Here is a 15721-nt window from a genome sequence, read left to right as displayed (position 1 = left end):
GACCAATGCTGTTTAGAGTGGACCCATCATGCGTCTTTGTAGATCCATAAATTCATTTTTGTATTTCCTTGAGTCACTTAAAGTGAGATGTCTCTAAGTGGTAACAAATAATGGATAGCCATGTTCTTTGACATCATACACAGAGTTGAACAAACTGTATGAGATTTTGGCTCACAGGGATTTGCACAAATAGTAGCACATTTTTAAAAACCTTTTGGCATGTTTAATATGAATATCCCCTGCTGCACTGCTGTAACATTATATATATAAACAGAAAAAAGCTACTATTTAAATTACTAGATTGCAATTTAAGGATGCATGTGCAATTAAGTGGCTGATGTATGTTGATTATTTTTAGCAGTAATTGGGCCATCAAGTTTTCCACACTTAATCATCTTGACAAATACTATATGGATAGCTACTGTATCTAGCATCCTTGCAGTATTATTGGTCATCAACCTAATTAAGCCTAATATCTGAATGTAAAAGATTTTATTTTTAGCTCAAGGTCCAGTGAGCTCATGCCATGGCGACACATTTGCCCTTCCACAATTCACAAGAATCACTTTTCCTCCTAGAGTGTTCACCTAATGGGTCCTCCCCCGAATTTTCTTAGGGTCTCGGACACATTTGTGGATTTCTTATTAGTTTATGTGTTAGTTTGAGCTGGCATGAGCTACTATGCAATTATGTTGTGGAAATATCTCGACTACTGTTTGATGGTTTGTTTGTACTCCTGGTCTTTTTGGAACATTTTAGTAGAAGTGTCTCACAGATAACATGGCCTGCTGTGTTTTACAGAGCATACAAAAAGTTTGCCCTCCAGGGAGTGAATTCTTATATTTTATTATTTTATTATTTAATAGTAATGATCAGAGACGTATGTCTGTGTATTATACATTTTATGGCTGCAGCTTGCTAACCACACTTGTTAGCATTAGTTGATAACTTAGCATGGCCCCTTCTCAACCAAATATAGTGACCATCACAGTCCACAGTCCATTGCAGTCCAAAAACTCATACATACTCACACACTATGTGCATTTGTGCTTCTGTTTCTGTGTCTTTAATGTATACTTTATACTTTATTGATCCCCGTGGGGAAATTCCTCTCTGCATTTAACCCATTCACTCAGTGAAGCAGTGGGCAGCCATTGGGCGCCCGGGGAGCAGCGTGTAGGGACGGTACCTTGCTCAGGGGTACCTCAGGGTTTGTTCATGGATCAAGCTCTCATTGAATTATTGGAATATCTGAATAGAACAAAGTAATTGTAAATGTTATTGATAACACTTGTATTTCCACTATAACAGATCTCAGACCACTGGACTTTTCTAGCAAAAGCTCTGGATATGCCAAAAAAATTCCCATTTATTTGTTGTTGCTTGTCTTTTCGTTCAGAAGTGTTGGCATAATTAAAAACTCAAATCATTATTGGCTCATGAGTTGGAAAAATCAGCTTGAACTAACTTCTCTCACTGGTTATATCTTTGTTTGCTGTATAAGCTGCCTCTGTGCCCTTGTGTTACACACCCACTCAGACACACACAGTACTGCTCTCTCCCTTCTCACCTCTCTGCTTCTCCTCCTATCTGCTCTGTCTCCGTCTCTATCTCTGTGATTGGCTAATGACACTATTCCAGATGGCTCGCCTACTGTGGTGTGTGTGTGTGTGTGTGTGTGCGTGCTGGCCAGGTTTGAAAAAGATCTTTCATCTTCTTCTTTCTCTGACAAAAGAATCAGTCCAGTCAGCACAGCTGTCCATCTGCTTCCTCTTTTCCACAGAGTCTTGATTAATCCTTATGTCGTGCTGCACGGCTCAGCATTGGCCCGTGCTCTCCCCCACCGCTCTATTTATTCTCGCTTTCTTAACCTATCACTCTTCTGCAATGGTTTCTTCTCGTACAGTCATATTCTCTTTCCTCTCACTCTGATCCTCGCATTCTCCTCCCACTCCCTCACTGGCTTGCTCTCTTGCCTCTAAATCTCCACCCTTCTGCTCCATCATTGTTTTCTCCCATCTTCTCCATTTCCCTTCTGTTTCTGTCTTTTTTTCTCCTTCTCTGTTTCTGTCCCCCTCCCTTCTCCTCTCTACCCTCAGTCCTTAGTCTTTTCATTGCTGTGTAACAGAGAGTGACATGTTTGGCAGTTTTTCTGCTTTCTCCTCTCATAAGGAATTACTGTCCTGACCTACTTCCATGTGCAGCAGCTGCCGCATACACATGGCAGAGGCACCAGTTGTGTCACTAACTGTCACAGCAAAGGATGTGCAAAATACCTGACTGTCCTGTTGTCATCGCATGATATCAATTCTGTAAATACAGCACAGTATTATGGCAGTTGGCAAAAAGAGTCCCAGCATTTAATCCAATCATTCCTGTTTGTGAGACAGAAGACACTGAGACAGCATATATCTACACAGAAACTGTTCTCCTACATGATTTTAGTTCTCTCTGAAAACATCCTCATCCTTACTGTAACGCTATATTTGGAAATACCAATGCTAATAATTCAAACTTTTCTTTGTGTGTAAACTCAGTTAAAATCAGTTCTATTTATATAGCCCAAATTCACAACAGCAGTTGCCTTAACCCTTTGAGATCCACACCAAGAAAAAAGCAATGGAAACATTTTTTGTTTACATTTCTTATTGATTTGGGTGAGTAATAACCACAATCAATAATTTTTTTTCAGTAGACCCTGTAGTTTTTAAAATATTGATCTCTACCAAACGGTTGAGATGTCACTTAATGGTAAAAGTATGAAATGTCATGCAAATACAAGTACATTAGATAATACAGTTGAAAAAATCAAATAAGGGGCCAAATTATAATTAAATTAATAACAAAAACTATCCAGGGCATTGGATACAGTTTATTTCTAGTAGCATGCCAGTGAACATTGCTGTTTTCATTCCATCAAAGGAAAGTATTATATCAAACAACAAAATGCATATTTTTTAAATCTGCAAATGTGAAAAATGTGCAACAGCACAAAATACTCACATTCAGGCCACTTGTGATTGAATGCTACTGTGCAAAATCATTTTTGTTTTGTGTTAGGGTGTAGCATTTATTCTGTGGTCTTGGAGAGCTGAATCATGGTTGTCCAACTCTAGATGCTGGCTTGTTAACTTGGTTCAGACACAGCCAGGTGGAAACCTTTTGAGAGCCATCGGTTTCTGGTCCAGTAGGGCACAGTCCCTCTTGTAGACCAGGTATTCAAGTCAAGGATGTAGCCGAACAGTGGAATATGCCATCTCCTTAACTTGTAACTTATAACTTGCCTTATACAGGTGTAATAGCATATCAGAAAGCTTAATTTCTCCCATATGCTAATTATATACAGGGATGAGTGATGGGCATGGGATGGTGATCTTTGCATTGGACTCTTTGCTCCACCGTTTGACCGATGAAAGAGGCATGAACCCACAGGCATTGTTTAGAAGGTTGACACATTTCTTGTCAAACCATTTTATTGCAATCAGACCTTCATCAGACCTGTAATAACAGGCTCCATGGCCCTTCTTCATCGGGTCTTTGTCTGCCATCAGGGGAGCTCCACGGTGCAGTTTGGTCATACAGTACCAATGGACCTGACACACAAGGAGGTGTGCAAGTTCTGGACCAAGCTGAAACTTGTGAAGAGCTGAGGTTCTTTTATGGGTTTGCATACAGTTTTTTACAACTTTGGCCCCTAGAGGTAGCTTCTGTTCTTTTTCACTGAGGGGAGCATTGAAGAATGTAGATCCCCCTTGATACAGCAGAAAGTCGTGGATGATGCCAGATGAACTTGCTTGGCAGAACAATTTAAAGCCCCACTCATCTGGTTGGTTGGCAATATACTGGTGGAGAGTGCCAGCCCTTGTGGCTTCATATGAAACCATGACCTCAAACACACTGTGGTTGAAGATGGATGGTATCATGAGTATCATGCCACAGGACCATGTGATTTTTAGCCATATAATTGTTTAGCGTCCATATAGTACTTGTTAAACAATTATAATTTTGACAACTTAGTAATATTAATTTACCAACTACTGTAATTTGGTTAAAAGGTAATCAGTTGTGAAATTTGTGATTTCCACGTGTTATTCTTGATTTTTACAATATTTACTAATATTAACTCAGAAAGTTACAAAAATGAGTTACTGAGGAAATTATTTCAGCATATTCTTGCTGTGCTAACACTTGATGTGATTTATCAATAGCAATGGATAAACAAAATGGGTCTAGTGGTCTGATTTTATGGCAAATAATCAATTTTAATAACATTTAGGTTATGTTAGCAGTAGCACCATAAAGGGACAAATCAACCGTTTGGTTGACCACTTTTTAAAAAAATTATTAAACATTTAATTTCAATTTTTTAATGCTGTCAAGTGACATACATCTGTTTAGTAAGTCCTCTAACACTATCATATATCAAAAAATTATATCTCCCTATCTTAGTTTCATCAAAAACACTCAAAATATGTTGGATGGTTTTTTGTTTCTGACTTCCTGGTTGGGAGAGGTATAAGAAGAGCCAACAATTTCCATTCACAGTGCCTTCTGGTGGATTTTTTTGGGATTACAGATGTAAACCAATTGGTAGAAAAAACTCAACAAGGTATGCCAATTTCAGTGAAAGCCTCAGTTAGATATAGGGCCTGAAAATGTGCTCTACCAATTGGTTGAGCAGAACGCTAAAGCTGCTTAATATTGTAAGGTAAAGAAAGAAACCGCAACAATCACACACACAAGCACTTGGCGACAGTGGGAAGGAAAACTCCCTTTTAATGGGAAGAAACCTTTGGCAGAACGAGGTTCAGGGAGGGACAGTGATCTGCTCTCACTGGTTGGGAGTCAGGGGAGAGACAAGCATACGGAAAGGGAAAAGATGAATGAAGAAGAAATGGTCAGGGCATCATGCATAGGAAACTCCCAGCAGCAGTTCAGGGTCTCCTGATCCAGCCCCAACTGTAAGCTTTATCAAAAAGGAACGTTTGAAGTCTAATCTTGAAAGTAGGGAGGGTGTTTGTCCACTTATTCCACTTTGGGAGCTTGTTTCATAGTAGGTGTCTGAAGAGTCTGCCTCCCAGTCTACTCTGTTCTTCGGCCTGCTCCACAACTGTTCAACCTACCCACTGTATTTTCCCAGGTGGCTGTAGCTCAGGAGGTAATCCAGTTTTGAGATCCTTCTCAGACGCCTTAACTCCCATTCACATCCTGGGCCATTTGACCTCCGCAAATCACATGATAGGGTGGGGCTAGGTTTCACAGTGGGTTCACCTGAAACCTTGGCTGATTGTGACCCACACCTGCTTTCACACCTTGGTTCGTGTGATTAGGTGGAGGATCAACAGGGGGTTCATGACTCTCTTGGGGACACTCCCATAGGGCTTACAATCTGGAACTCTCCACCAGTTGCTTTTAGAACTGAAGAAGCTTCTCAGATGAGAGGTGAAATGCTTCAAGGAAACTTAAAGAAGTCCAGACACTTTCCTTTCCAAGCTCCTTAGACCTCAGGAGATAGAGCAACTATTAATTGGAAGGTCAGTGGTTCGATCCCTGTCTGCGTCAGACTTCATGCCAAATATCCCAGTAACATAGCAGGCCCTAAAGACACCCATCAGAATGTGAATGCTACATACAAAATACCTAAAAGAACGTGCTTGGGTGAATGAAGCATGTTGTAGGTAGAGTAGAAAGCCACTATATAATAACCAGTCCATTTACACTTCGGAAGCACATGCAGAGCTGAGTTAGATTACCCCAATTATTCACAGATTTAAACTAATACATTGTGTATGAGTGAATGTGCAGGCGCACACGTATTCAGGGAATGTATCCTTAAAACGTTTCTCTTTATAACTGTTCTGTCACAGGCAGCACGTTTAGGATTAGTTTTGTATTATCCATATTTTTATTATTTGTTGTTTAGGCAAACTGTGACAGTTGCAAACACAAGAACAACACTTTGTAGTGTACCAACACTGTGGGTGTCTTTCTGTTCTTGTAGATTTAGCTCAGAGCATAGGGCACTGTCAGAAATCTGTCTTTTGACAGTACTGGGTCTCCTGTTTTGCAGTAATAAGAAGACCAATTTGTAAGAAAAGTGAAAAAATGCAACTAAAGAATATATTTTGGCATTATTATTTATCTAGTCAGAACAGATCTTAGTTTATAAAAGCACAGTATATAACATATGGCAATACTTTATAGTTTAGTTCCTTTTTTTCCATTTTGACAGGCAACACATTTTCATATAAACTCCATCTATTCAGTAACTCACAGAAACAAAGATAAATCCATACATAAACTGTAAGTGATAGCATGGATGCCCTTGTTATGATCAAACCTGCTTTTAAAGCTCATTATCAAATATCTGCATATGATTTGTGACCCCTGCCAGCATGAGATCTTTAACTGTGATGAAAACCACGAAGAACCCTTGTGGCTATAGTTATTAAAGTATTTCAATTACCTTTCTTATATAGTCCTTCATTACTGTGTGATCTCGTAACTCATTTACATAGAGATGAATACAAGTTTTTAATTAGTTTTTTTTGCTGCTGCCTTGAAGATAAAGCACGCAGCTGAAAATGCTCTTATGACCAATGTGTTCCCACAAGTGCTTTAAGTGATATTTCTTTTACATTGATAAAGATTCTTCAGCAGTCATGTGATATCATGTGAATGAATCTGATGATCTAAATGAGTCTATTAATAAATTCTGTCATGTATTTTACTAAAAATACACACACACACACGCACGCACGCACACACGCACGCACGCGCACACACGCACGCACGCACGCACGCGCACACACGCACGCACACACACACACACACGTGCATACACTCTATATAGACCAGGCAGTGAAACATGGATAGGTGCCATAATGTCTAGATGCCACTTTTCTCTGTGCTCTGTGACTCTGCAGAGCTTGCAGCTCCAGGAGTTTCGCACCCTTTTTTCACCGTCTGCTACGGCTGAGGCTGTGTTCCCACACCATCACACTGGCAACTCTTTCATATGCTGCATAGTTTCATCTACCTGCTTCAGAGCTCGGAGAGAGTCTTGAAATCAGTAGTATATAAATTGTGAACCTACAAATCAGATTTTAAAGCCCACTGGAAGAAAGGCCACAGACTGCTGGACTAATTCTCTTTGACTGGCACCTTGTTCTTATATAACAGTGTACAGCAGAGGCTTTTATAGTGAAGTTTGTACTGTTTAAGAGCTGAAAACAAAGCAGTCAGACTTGAGGAGGATTGAGCATTGCCTAGAAATTGAGATGACAGAGTGTTCAGGTAAGTGGCACCCAGCAGGATAAAAACAGTTTGACTACTTTTCAAACGGCTTTATCTGTCCTACAGTTTTTTTCCCCCAAGTTTAGATCAGCTTTCAAGTCTAATTAGAGAAAAGATTCACCTTAGTTAAGTTATTTGAAACGATAATCAGATGTCCTTTTTCTTTTTACAGCTGAAAAGCAGCTCTTTGTGTGGAAGTGTCACTGTGGGCACTTGGTTTTTGCTGCTCTGCCTTCTTTTGAAGTTTGAAGGGATTGTCTTTGCACACAGTAGGATTATAAATGGGATTAGCTGCATTTTTGATTGTCTGCATACCTTTTTATTTTTCCCCAATAATTCTTTTTGGAATAGATTTACAGGTTTCTATTTGAAATGACACTCTGGCACATCCCTGTTATTCATGCACACCTTCTTTTAATCACCTATATTGAAATGCTTCTCTCTGAAGTTTGTTTTCCACTCAGTGGTTTTCTTTTGATGAAAATAATGAATCCTAGCTCAGTGTTATGTTCACAGTTTTAATATAAAATGATAAAAATATAAAATTTGTAAGTATATACTTTTCAAAAAACAATTACTAAATACGATTAAGAACAGAGTGTTTCTACTTATGAGGGCAAATGAGGCCAAGCATCAGACTTTAGTTGTCAACACGTTTTAAGAGGTTATCTGGTTTTGAGATAAACTGTGTTATTTCTTATGGATTTTTATGTGCTGAATCCAAATATGAGAAATAAAAAGCTGACTGGCTACTGTTTCCACAATAACTATATATATATATATGTATATATATGTGTGTGTATATGTATATGTATGTATGTGTGTGTGTATATGTATGTGTGTATATGTATGTGTGTGTGTGTATATGTATGTGTGTATATGTATATGTATGTATGTGTGTGTGTATATATATATATATATATATATGTGTGTGTGTGTGTGTATATGTATGTGTATGTATATATATATGTATATGTATATATATGTGTATGTATGTATATGTGTATATATATATTTATTAGTGGTGCAATAGATCAAAAATCTCACGGTTCGGATCGGATCACGGTTTTTAAGTCACGGATCGGATCAATTTTCGGATCAGCAAAAAAAGACAAGACAAATTTAACTGTCCGTTTATTTATTTAAGTATTTTTTGCCCTTTAAAAAACATTCAACTCTAGAATCATTCCACACAATTATATAAAAACAAATTAAGGTGCATTATAGGGCATTATAATTATTTCCTTTAATGTGGACACAATCAAAAACAACTTAAAATGCAATTGCTTCTTACTTTGAACATTTGGAAAATGAAATAAAAACTAGCTTATGTCCACATCAAAAAAGCTTATGTCTTCTTCAAAAAAGAAGAAAGAAAGCAAAGCAGATGTGAGCTTATAACTTCAAATTTTTTTTCAAAAAGATGAGGATGTCTACATTTTCTGGGGAGAGTGTAGACCTCTTTGCTGTAACTATGTCCCCTGCTGTTGAGAACACCCTCTCGCTAGGCACTGAAGTGGCAGGCACACTCAGATAGTGTCTTGCCATTATGGCAAGGTGAGGGTATTTACATTCATTACTTTTCCACCACGTCAGTGGATCACCATCCACTGGAATGCCACTTGCTGCCTCATAGGATGCCACCTCCTCTTTGATGGTGTCAGCAAAAGCCTTGCTGCCCATGTCCTTCTGTACAAAGGTGTCGCCAAAAAGCTCCGCCATTGCCGACTTCTTTTGAGGAGGACTTGTGTCTGCTCCTGTTGGTGATGCTTGACCCTACAGGGAAAGTTACTTTATTGATTAAAACAATTATTTTTTAAAAAAATATTTCATTGACATTAAAATGTGGCAATAACTTTGAAGAAAAACAATATCATTAAAAATAAAAAAATATATAAGTTCTAAATATTTATTTTCTTTACCTCTTCACAGTCTGCAGTGCCAAGACTGCTCACAGTCTCAGTAGTGAGATCACTGTATGTCCTCAGGCATAGGGCAAGGTCTAGGTGAGACAGGGACTTGAACCTTGGGTCAAGTGCAGTAGTTCTGTGAAGGTACTCCTGTAGGGCTGGTGGTGAAGTGTATCTGTGCTTCAGGTCCTCTCTAATGGCAGTCTTGACATCTCTTGTGATGGTGCTGTCTTCCTCACTTGGGACCATGGATTGTAGAATCCTTGTTTTCAGAACAGGATCATGGACACAGATGGTGCAGTTTCAGTGCTCAACAGAGTTGTAACCGCTTTGAGTGGTTTGAGCAGCTGGAGGACCTCCTCTGCCACTCTAACATCTTCATCAGACAAGGTGATGATGTCTCTGACATTTTTCTTCAGGGTTTTGTCTGTTAGTGCAGAGTATATAGCTGTCTGCTGCTCAAGATAACGCTCCAACATATCATAAGTGGAGTTCCACCTTGTTGGGATGTATGAGCTTATGATTAGGCAGCTGTAGCATATCTTGCTTGGTCTTAAGCACATGAGCAGCTGTTGAACTTCGGTGGAAGTAGGAAACTACCTTCCTTATCCTCCCAAGGAGGCGGTCCATCTTACTCACTTTAATTCCCTTTTGAGATGCTAAATTAATGGCATGTGCAAAGCACCCTATCTGTGGGCCCAGTCCTGCCTCGTTCACTGCATTTATTTGGTTTTTAGCATTATCTGTTGTGACTGGGATATTGATATTGGGCCTCTGTATCCTCCACTCTGCCACCGCTTCCATCAGTAAGTGCGCCAGATTAGTACCTGTGTGACTCTCGTAGAGGGGGCGTGTCTGCAGTACAGGGCTTCGTATCTCCCACTCGGCTGTGATGTAATGAGCGGTCACGGTCACGTAGTTTTCCGTTGCCCTGGAGGTCCAACCATCTGTAGTTAGCGCAACAGAAGATGCCCGGGACAGTTCAGCCATAACTTTAGGCTTTTGCTGCTCGTACATGCTTGGAACGACCTTTTCACTGAAGTGGGCGCGCGACGGGATGTCGTAGCGTGGCTCAAGCACGTTCATCAAATGTTTAAACCCCTTATTTTGTACAACGGAATATGGCCTCATGTCTGCAGCTATAAACACACCAATAGCTTCTGTAATACCTTTAGCCCGGTCGGACTGGGCAGTAAAGGGCTGCTTTAATGCCGCGGATATCAGCGGTTGTTGCGCAGCCCTCGTCTTAGCTCCTGTCACACTAGGATGATGTCGTTTCAAATGAGCCGCCATGCACGACGTGTTGCCAGTGTCATAAGGCTTCCTCGTGCCACACTGTCGACAAACTGTGGTGGTTTTATCCACCACCCTTTTTCCCATCTATATATTTAACGGGGAAGCCAAAATGCTCCCACACATGAGATTTAAGTGATGGTGGAGGTTTCTCGAGCTCCTCAGTTGGACCGCTAGCGCTGGCCATGACTAACGCTTGAAAGACTGACCATGCGCAGATTGCGCATGAAACTTGCGCAGTGAAACTTTTTTTTTCTTTTTCGAATCTTCGGATCACGTGCGTACCGAACCGTGGAGAGGGATCGGTTCGGATTTTGGATCAACCGTGATCCGTTGCACCCCTAAAATATATATGTATATATATATATATATATATATATATATATATATATATATATATATATATATATATATATATATATATATATATATATATATTAACATTTTACACATATGCATTTCTAGCTCAACCTGCCAGACCTGTTCCAGATGTTGTGTATAGGTGCGATATAGTAACTGTATGAACGATAAATCGGATGAATACTGGATGAAAAGCACATACCATAATTTCTGTTATTATACCAAAAGTCAGGACCCAGGAATTTATTTTTGTAATTTTATTGTTTCAAGAGCTTTTGTAGCATATTATGACAGCTAGAACCAACCAACAATTTTAGGCATAATTTTCATTTCAAGCAGAGATGGGAGAAGTGCAGCCATTACATATATACTCTGGTAAAAGTTAAAGTTCAACTTTGAAAAACTGACCTAGTTAGTATTGATTAAAACAAACGCGACCTTAAACCTACATGGGAGCCAGGGTCCTTGTAACTGCTAAGAGTGTAGTGGTGAAAATATTGTTTCTAATAACTAATTTTAAATTTAAAATAATATTTTTCTGTACGATTCTACAGGGAGGATGGAGCACTTAGCATGGCTGATACTAGCAATGCTATGGATGGCGCAGGCCATAGATTCCTGCCCTGATGTCTGCAAATGCTCCAGGAAGTCTGGCCGAGAAAAATCAGATGTCAACTGTCATAAGCGGGGGCTTCGAGCTTTTCCTTTCAAATTGCCTTCTGATGCTTGGATTGTTAAACTAGGTGTGTACATTTTAATCAAATCCTCTCTAGGATCCTTTTGACATTCAAGGAATGCATTAATCTATCTAAGATTTAAGGAAACATAATGGGACCTGATTGCATCAATAACTGACTTCTTAATTGCTGCCAAAAGGTGAGAATGGTATTACCAACCTGAAGGCAAATACTCTGAGATCAATTCCAAAGATTGAGAGCGTCAATCTGGAGAGAAATGCCATAAAATCCATCCATCCCCAGGCCTTCTCCGGTGCAAAGCAATTGATGCTTCTCAATCTTTATGGCAACCACATATCCATTCTTCCACCAAGGGGGTTTCAGGTAAAGATTTTTGATATTACAGTATTACAGTAATATTACAGATATTACAGTAATTTGACAAAAAAACCCAACTGTTTTCTATGTCTGAAGGACCTCCTAAACCTCCGCTTCCTCATGTTGGGGCAGAACCAGATTGGCATCCTGAAACCTGAGATTTTTGCTGGCATGAGAAACCTGTCAGAGTTGGACCTTACTCTCAATGCACTGACAGTCCTCCCACCGAATGCGTTCAAACCTCTGATTGCCCTCAAAGTTTTGGATCTTTCCCTCAACCGCATCCAGAAGATTTCTCCCAAGGCCTTCAGTGGACTGAGGCAGCTCTTGTTCCTCAACTTGGACAACAACAGGTCACAATAACATGTGCCATGTTATTATACATCTAGTAGTTACATTTTCCAGTGCAGGTATTATCAGTGAGAAACAAACTTCACTTCTGTGTGTTGTTATGAGGTATTTCTGATCAGAGTATGATCATTAGGATTTACTTGGTCTTAAATAGCCTTAGGATATGGAACCTCAAAACTGAAGTGAGAACAAAAAAATATTAGTTCAGCTGCTCCAATAAACAATATCGCAACTACTGCTAATAGTAAGCTAGAACTGAAGAATTAGTTACTACTAAGGCAAAGGAACCAAGCAGATGTTTTGATGTTGAACTGTTGGCTGGCTGGTTTTCTCTACATCCCGTCATGGTTGAAAATAGTTCCAAAATGAACGTTGAACCAACGTTGCAGACATTATAAAAGAGATAATCTTCTGTTATCTCTTTAATGATTAGACCAAAAAAGGTTTCTTGATTAAAGAATGACAAGGAAAGAATACATAATTTCATACTTTTGGGTTAGCACTTATCCTACTAGCTTAAATGGCTTCATGTGCGAATATAAGCATTCTTGAGTTTATGATACCTACATTACAGACAGAGGGGGGATAACTGTAAGAGTCCAAAACATAAAAAAAAATCCATTTTTTTTTTTAAGGAAGAGAGTACTGATATATCACAGAGAGTGTTGAATTATGGTTTATGTGTAGGGATGATGTTGCTAGGGTATATTAGTATATCTAATATTAGATATTAGATATACTGGTGACTTTCATTTCCAAAAGGGTTTTGAATTCAATGGTTTCACAGTGTACTTTTACTTCTGAAGAGATTCTAACTGTCCCCCATATCCAGTCTGAAGACCATTCCTTCTGGGACATTCAAGCCCCTGCAATCTCTGGAGATGTTGGTTCTAGACAACAACCTACTATCTACCCTGACGTTAACAGCTCTGGATGGCCTGAGCAACTTGCAGGTAGCATGTTTTTCTGGTATACATAAAAACAAAAGAAAAATCAAAGACTCAGTTTCATTTTTTTTTAACATATAGTATATAGCAGTTAGATGTCTTACCCAGCAGACCCTGATCTGACTAATTCTTGCACATAATAGCTAGTGTGATAACACTGGTAACTTAAATTGCAAAAACCTCTATTTCCCCGAGTAATAATTATGAACATGCTAAACACTGAACCAGGAACTCTACCTGAGGAACAACGAGTTGGAGCTTCTGCCCTCTGACGTGTTCATCAACCTGCCCAAGCTTTCACAGCTGGCACTCAGCGGAAACCGCCTGAAGACAGTGGATGGAAACATGTTCACCCATATGCCTGGTAAGATAACTGCCAGCCTGCCCTTTCCCTGTCCTATTTTCCCAGGAATTAGAATGTAACTTAAACAAATATTGGCGACAGGATGCTGTTGTCGTGATAATCATTTTTTCTGACCTGTCTTAGTTCTAAAGAAGCTGTACCTCCATGACAACCCTTGGCAGTGTGACTGTAACATTAGCCCACTGGTGCGGTGGATGGGCGACACCAAGGCCACGCTTTCACCACGGCACAGCCTAAAGTGCGTGACTCCTCAAGAGCTCAGAAATAAGAGCCTCAGCAGCCTGCAAATTGATAAACTGCTCTGTCACACTTAACAGTATAGATGAGGATCACAGCGTGGGTTGGGACTCATCGAGATTTTTTTTTTGAGTAAAATGGGTGGCAGAATAATCCTCTATGATATTTTTAAACTTCAATATATTACTGTTTTTCTCTAAAATATTGTATCATGTTTGCTTTAAATGGCTAAAAATCTAGAATAAAATGCCACATTTTTAAACTAAGACTGCGATGCTTTGTTTTATAATAACATAATATAATAATAATATTACTCTTTATTTAGGTTTCTCACAAATATGGTGTTGGATGTTTTCCAATTTTGGTAAATGGTAAATTTTCCACTCAAAGCGCTTTATGAAACTTGCCTCATTCACACAACCACTTTTAACTATGCTTTTTCTACATAAGCACTTTCTATCTAACATTCACACACGTTCACAAACCGTTGGAGAGCAACTTGGGGTTAGTGTTTTGCCCCCAAATTATGTGACATGCAGACTGGAAAACCCAGGGATTAGAAGATTGCCTGCTCTGACTGGTAAAAATAACTGCCAGCCTGCCTGGTTTACCTCCTGAGCTACAGCCACCCTCAACTTTGACCCTTACTTTTTTTTTTGTTTTATCATGGTCTCTTTAACAGCAGGTAAAAACCTTAAAATCACTAAACCTCTAGGTATAAGCTATTTGTGGGACAGAAAGATTTGCATTATCAGTGCTATTTCCACATGCAAAGAATAAGTACTAACCCTTATCACCGGTTGTGAGATTAACATTATAATTCCATATTGCTTGTCTTAAAAAGACTTTGCAGGTTTGGAAAGTGATGGATTACGTATAAAGGGATTACATTAATCACATTCCAGGAAATGGTTTCTCTAATCTGTTACAGTTTATGTAAATAAAAAGGAAAAAAAAAGGCATTTGGATAGACACTGCTAGGATTCTGTACAGCTTAATGTAATAGTGAAGACAGCTGTAGATAATGAGAAGTTATTGGATTTGTAATCTCGTCTTCATTTTAATGTGCATCAGCACATTAAAACAGCACATAGAGACCCCAAGTCTTCTTGTTTAGGCTTTTGCCCAATTACCCGGTTGCAAAGATTTGTTGCTTGTGCAGCCTAAAAAGCACCATATCCATATCCATATCTTGGACTAGATGACACTGAACCCCAAAACTATGCAAACTCTAAGAGCATGAAACTCAATCCATTTGTACTGTTGCATCATATTTTCAATTTCAATAAATGTGTGTGTGCCAGGTTTTTTTTTTTTAATTTTATGCTCGATCTTTAATATGAAGATAATCATTTGTTTGCATGTAATGTCCTCATTCATTGTGAACATATATTGACACTATACATAATGTTTTTTCTGACATTATGCCATTTTTCATATGGTGAAACATCCTGCAAAGCAAATTAAAGTATATTAACTTTTTTTTAATCAAAGCTTGCATGAAAATACCTGGCAGATAAGTACAGGCTACTGTTTACAGTACTGTGGTGAGGTTTACAGTAGTGCACTGTACTAGACTGGTGCAGAGCAGCTGTGTTGCTCATGAACACTGTTAGGTTACATGAAGGGTAGCACACATCAAATTCAATTTAATCACTGAGTTCCACCTACACTAGGTTTATGCTGTTTAGGGGTGGGAAATCAGCTGTGTTAGCTCATGTTACATCTGCTTATCATACTATATGACTATCAACATCTATGTGGGGTTTAAAAATATTTAATACGAATCCTATAATTGTATACATTTGTATATCTGACAGTTTATTTGAGAACTGAAACAAATGTCATAGGATAGAATTGAATGCCAGATTGGAATGCTGTGTCACAATATAATTTACCATAGCATCA

General features: G+C 38.9%; 1 protein-coding gene across 1 annotated transcript; it reads left to right on the top strand.

Moving 5' to 3' along the window:
* Nucleotides 1–7203: 7203 nt before the first annotated feature.
* Nucleotides 7204–13950, top strand: si:dkey-1j5.4 (leucine-rich repeat-containing protein 15). The gene is made up of 7 exons (XM_063496551.1): nt 7204–7296; nt 11414–11602; nt 11736–11920; nt 12011–12267; nt 13098–13218; nt 13441–13576; nt 13700–13950. The coding sequence occupies exons 1-7, from the start codon at nt 7281–7283 to the stop codon at nt 13888–13890; spliced, it is 1095 nt and encodes a 364-aa protein (XP_063352621.1). The 5' UTR covers nt 7204–7280; the 3' UTR covers nt 13891–13950.
* Nucleotides 13951–15721: the final 1771 nt, after the last annotated feature.

This window comes from Pelmatolapia mariae, linkage group LG15 (genome assembly GCF_036321145.2).
Source record: "Pelmatolapia mariae isolate MD_Pm_ZW linkage group LG15, Pm_UMD_F_2, whole genome shotgun sequence".
NCBI classification, from domain to species: Eukaryota; Metazoa; Chordata; class Actinopteri; order Cichliformes; family Cichlidae; genus Pelmatolapia; species Pelmatolapia mariae.
This window is presented reverse-complemented; position numbering and strand designations above follow the sequence as displayed.

What these genes read in the sequence shown, in the direction of transcription:
- si:dkey-1j5.4 (XM_063496551.1), top strand. An exon ending in CTCAACTTGGACAACAACAG is followed by an intron (nt 12,268 to 13,097) that starts GTCACAATAACA and finishes CCCCATATCCAG; the next exon opens with TCTGAAGACCATTCCTTCTG. An exon ending in CATGTTCACCCATATGCCTG is followed by an intron (nt 13,577 to 13,699) that starts GTAAGATAACTG and finishes GACCTGTCTTAG; the next exon opens with TTCTAAAGAAGCTGTACCTC.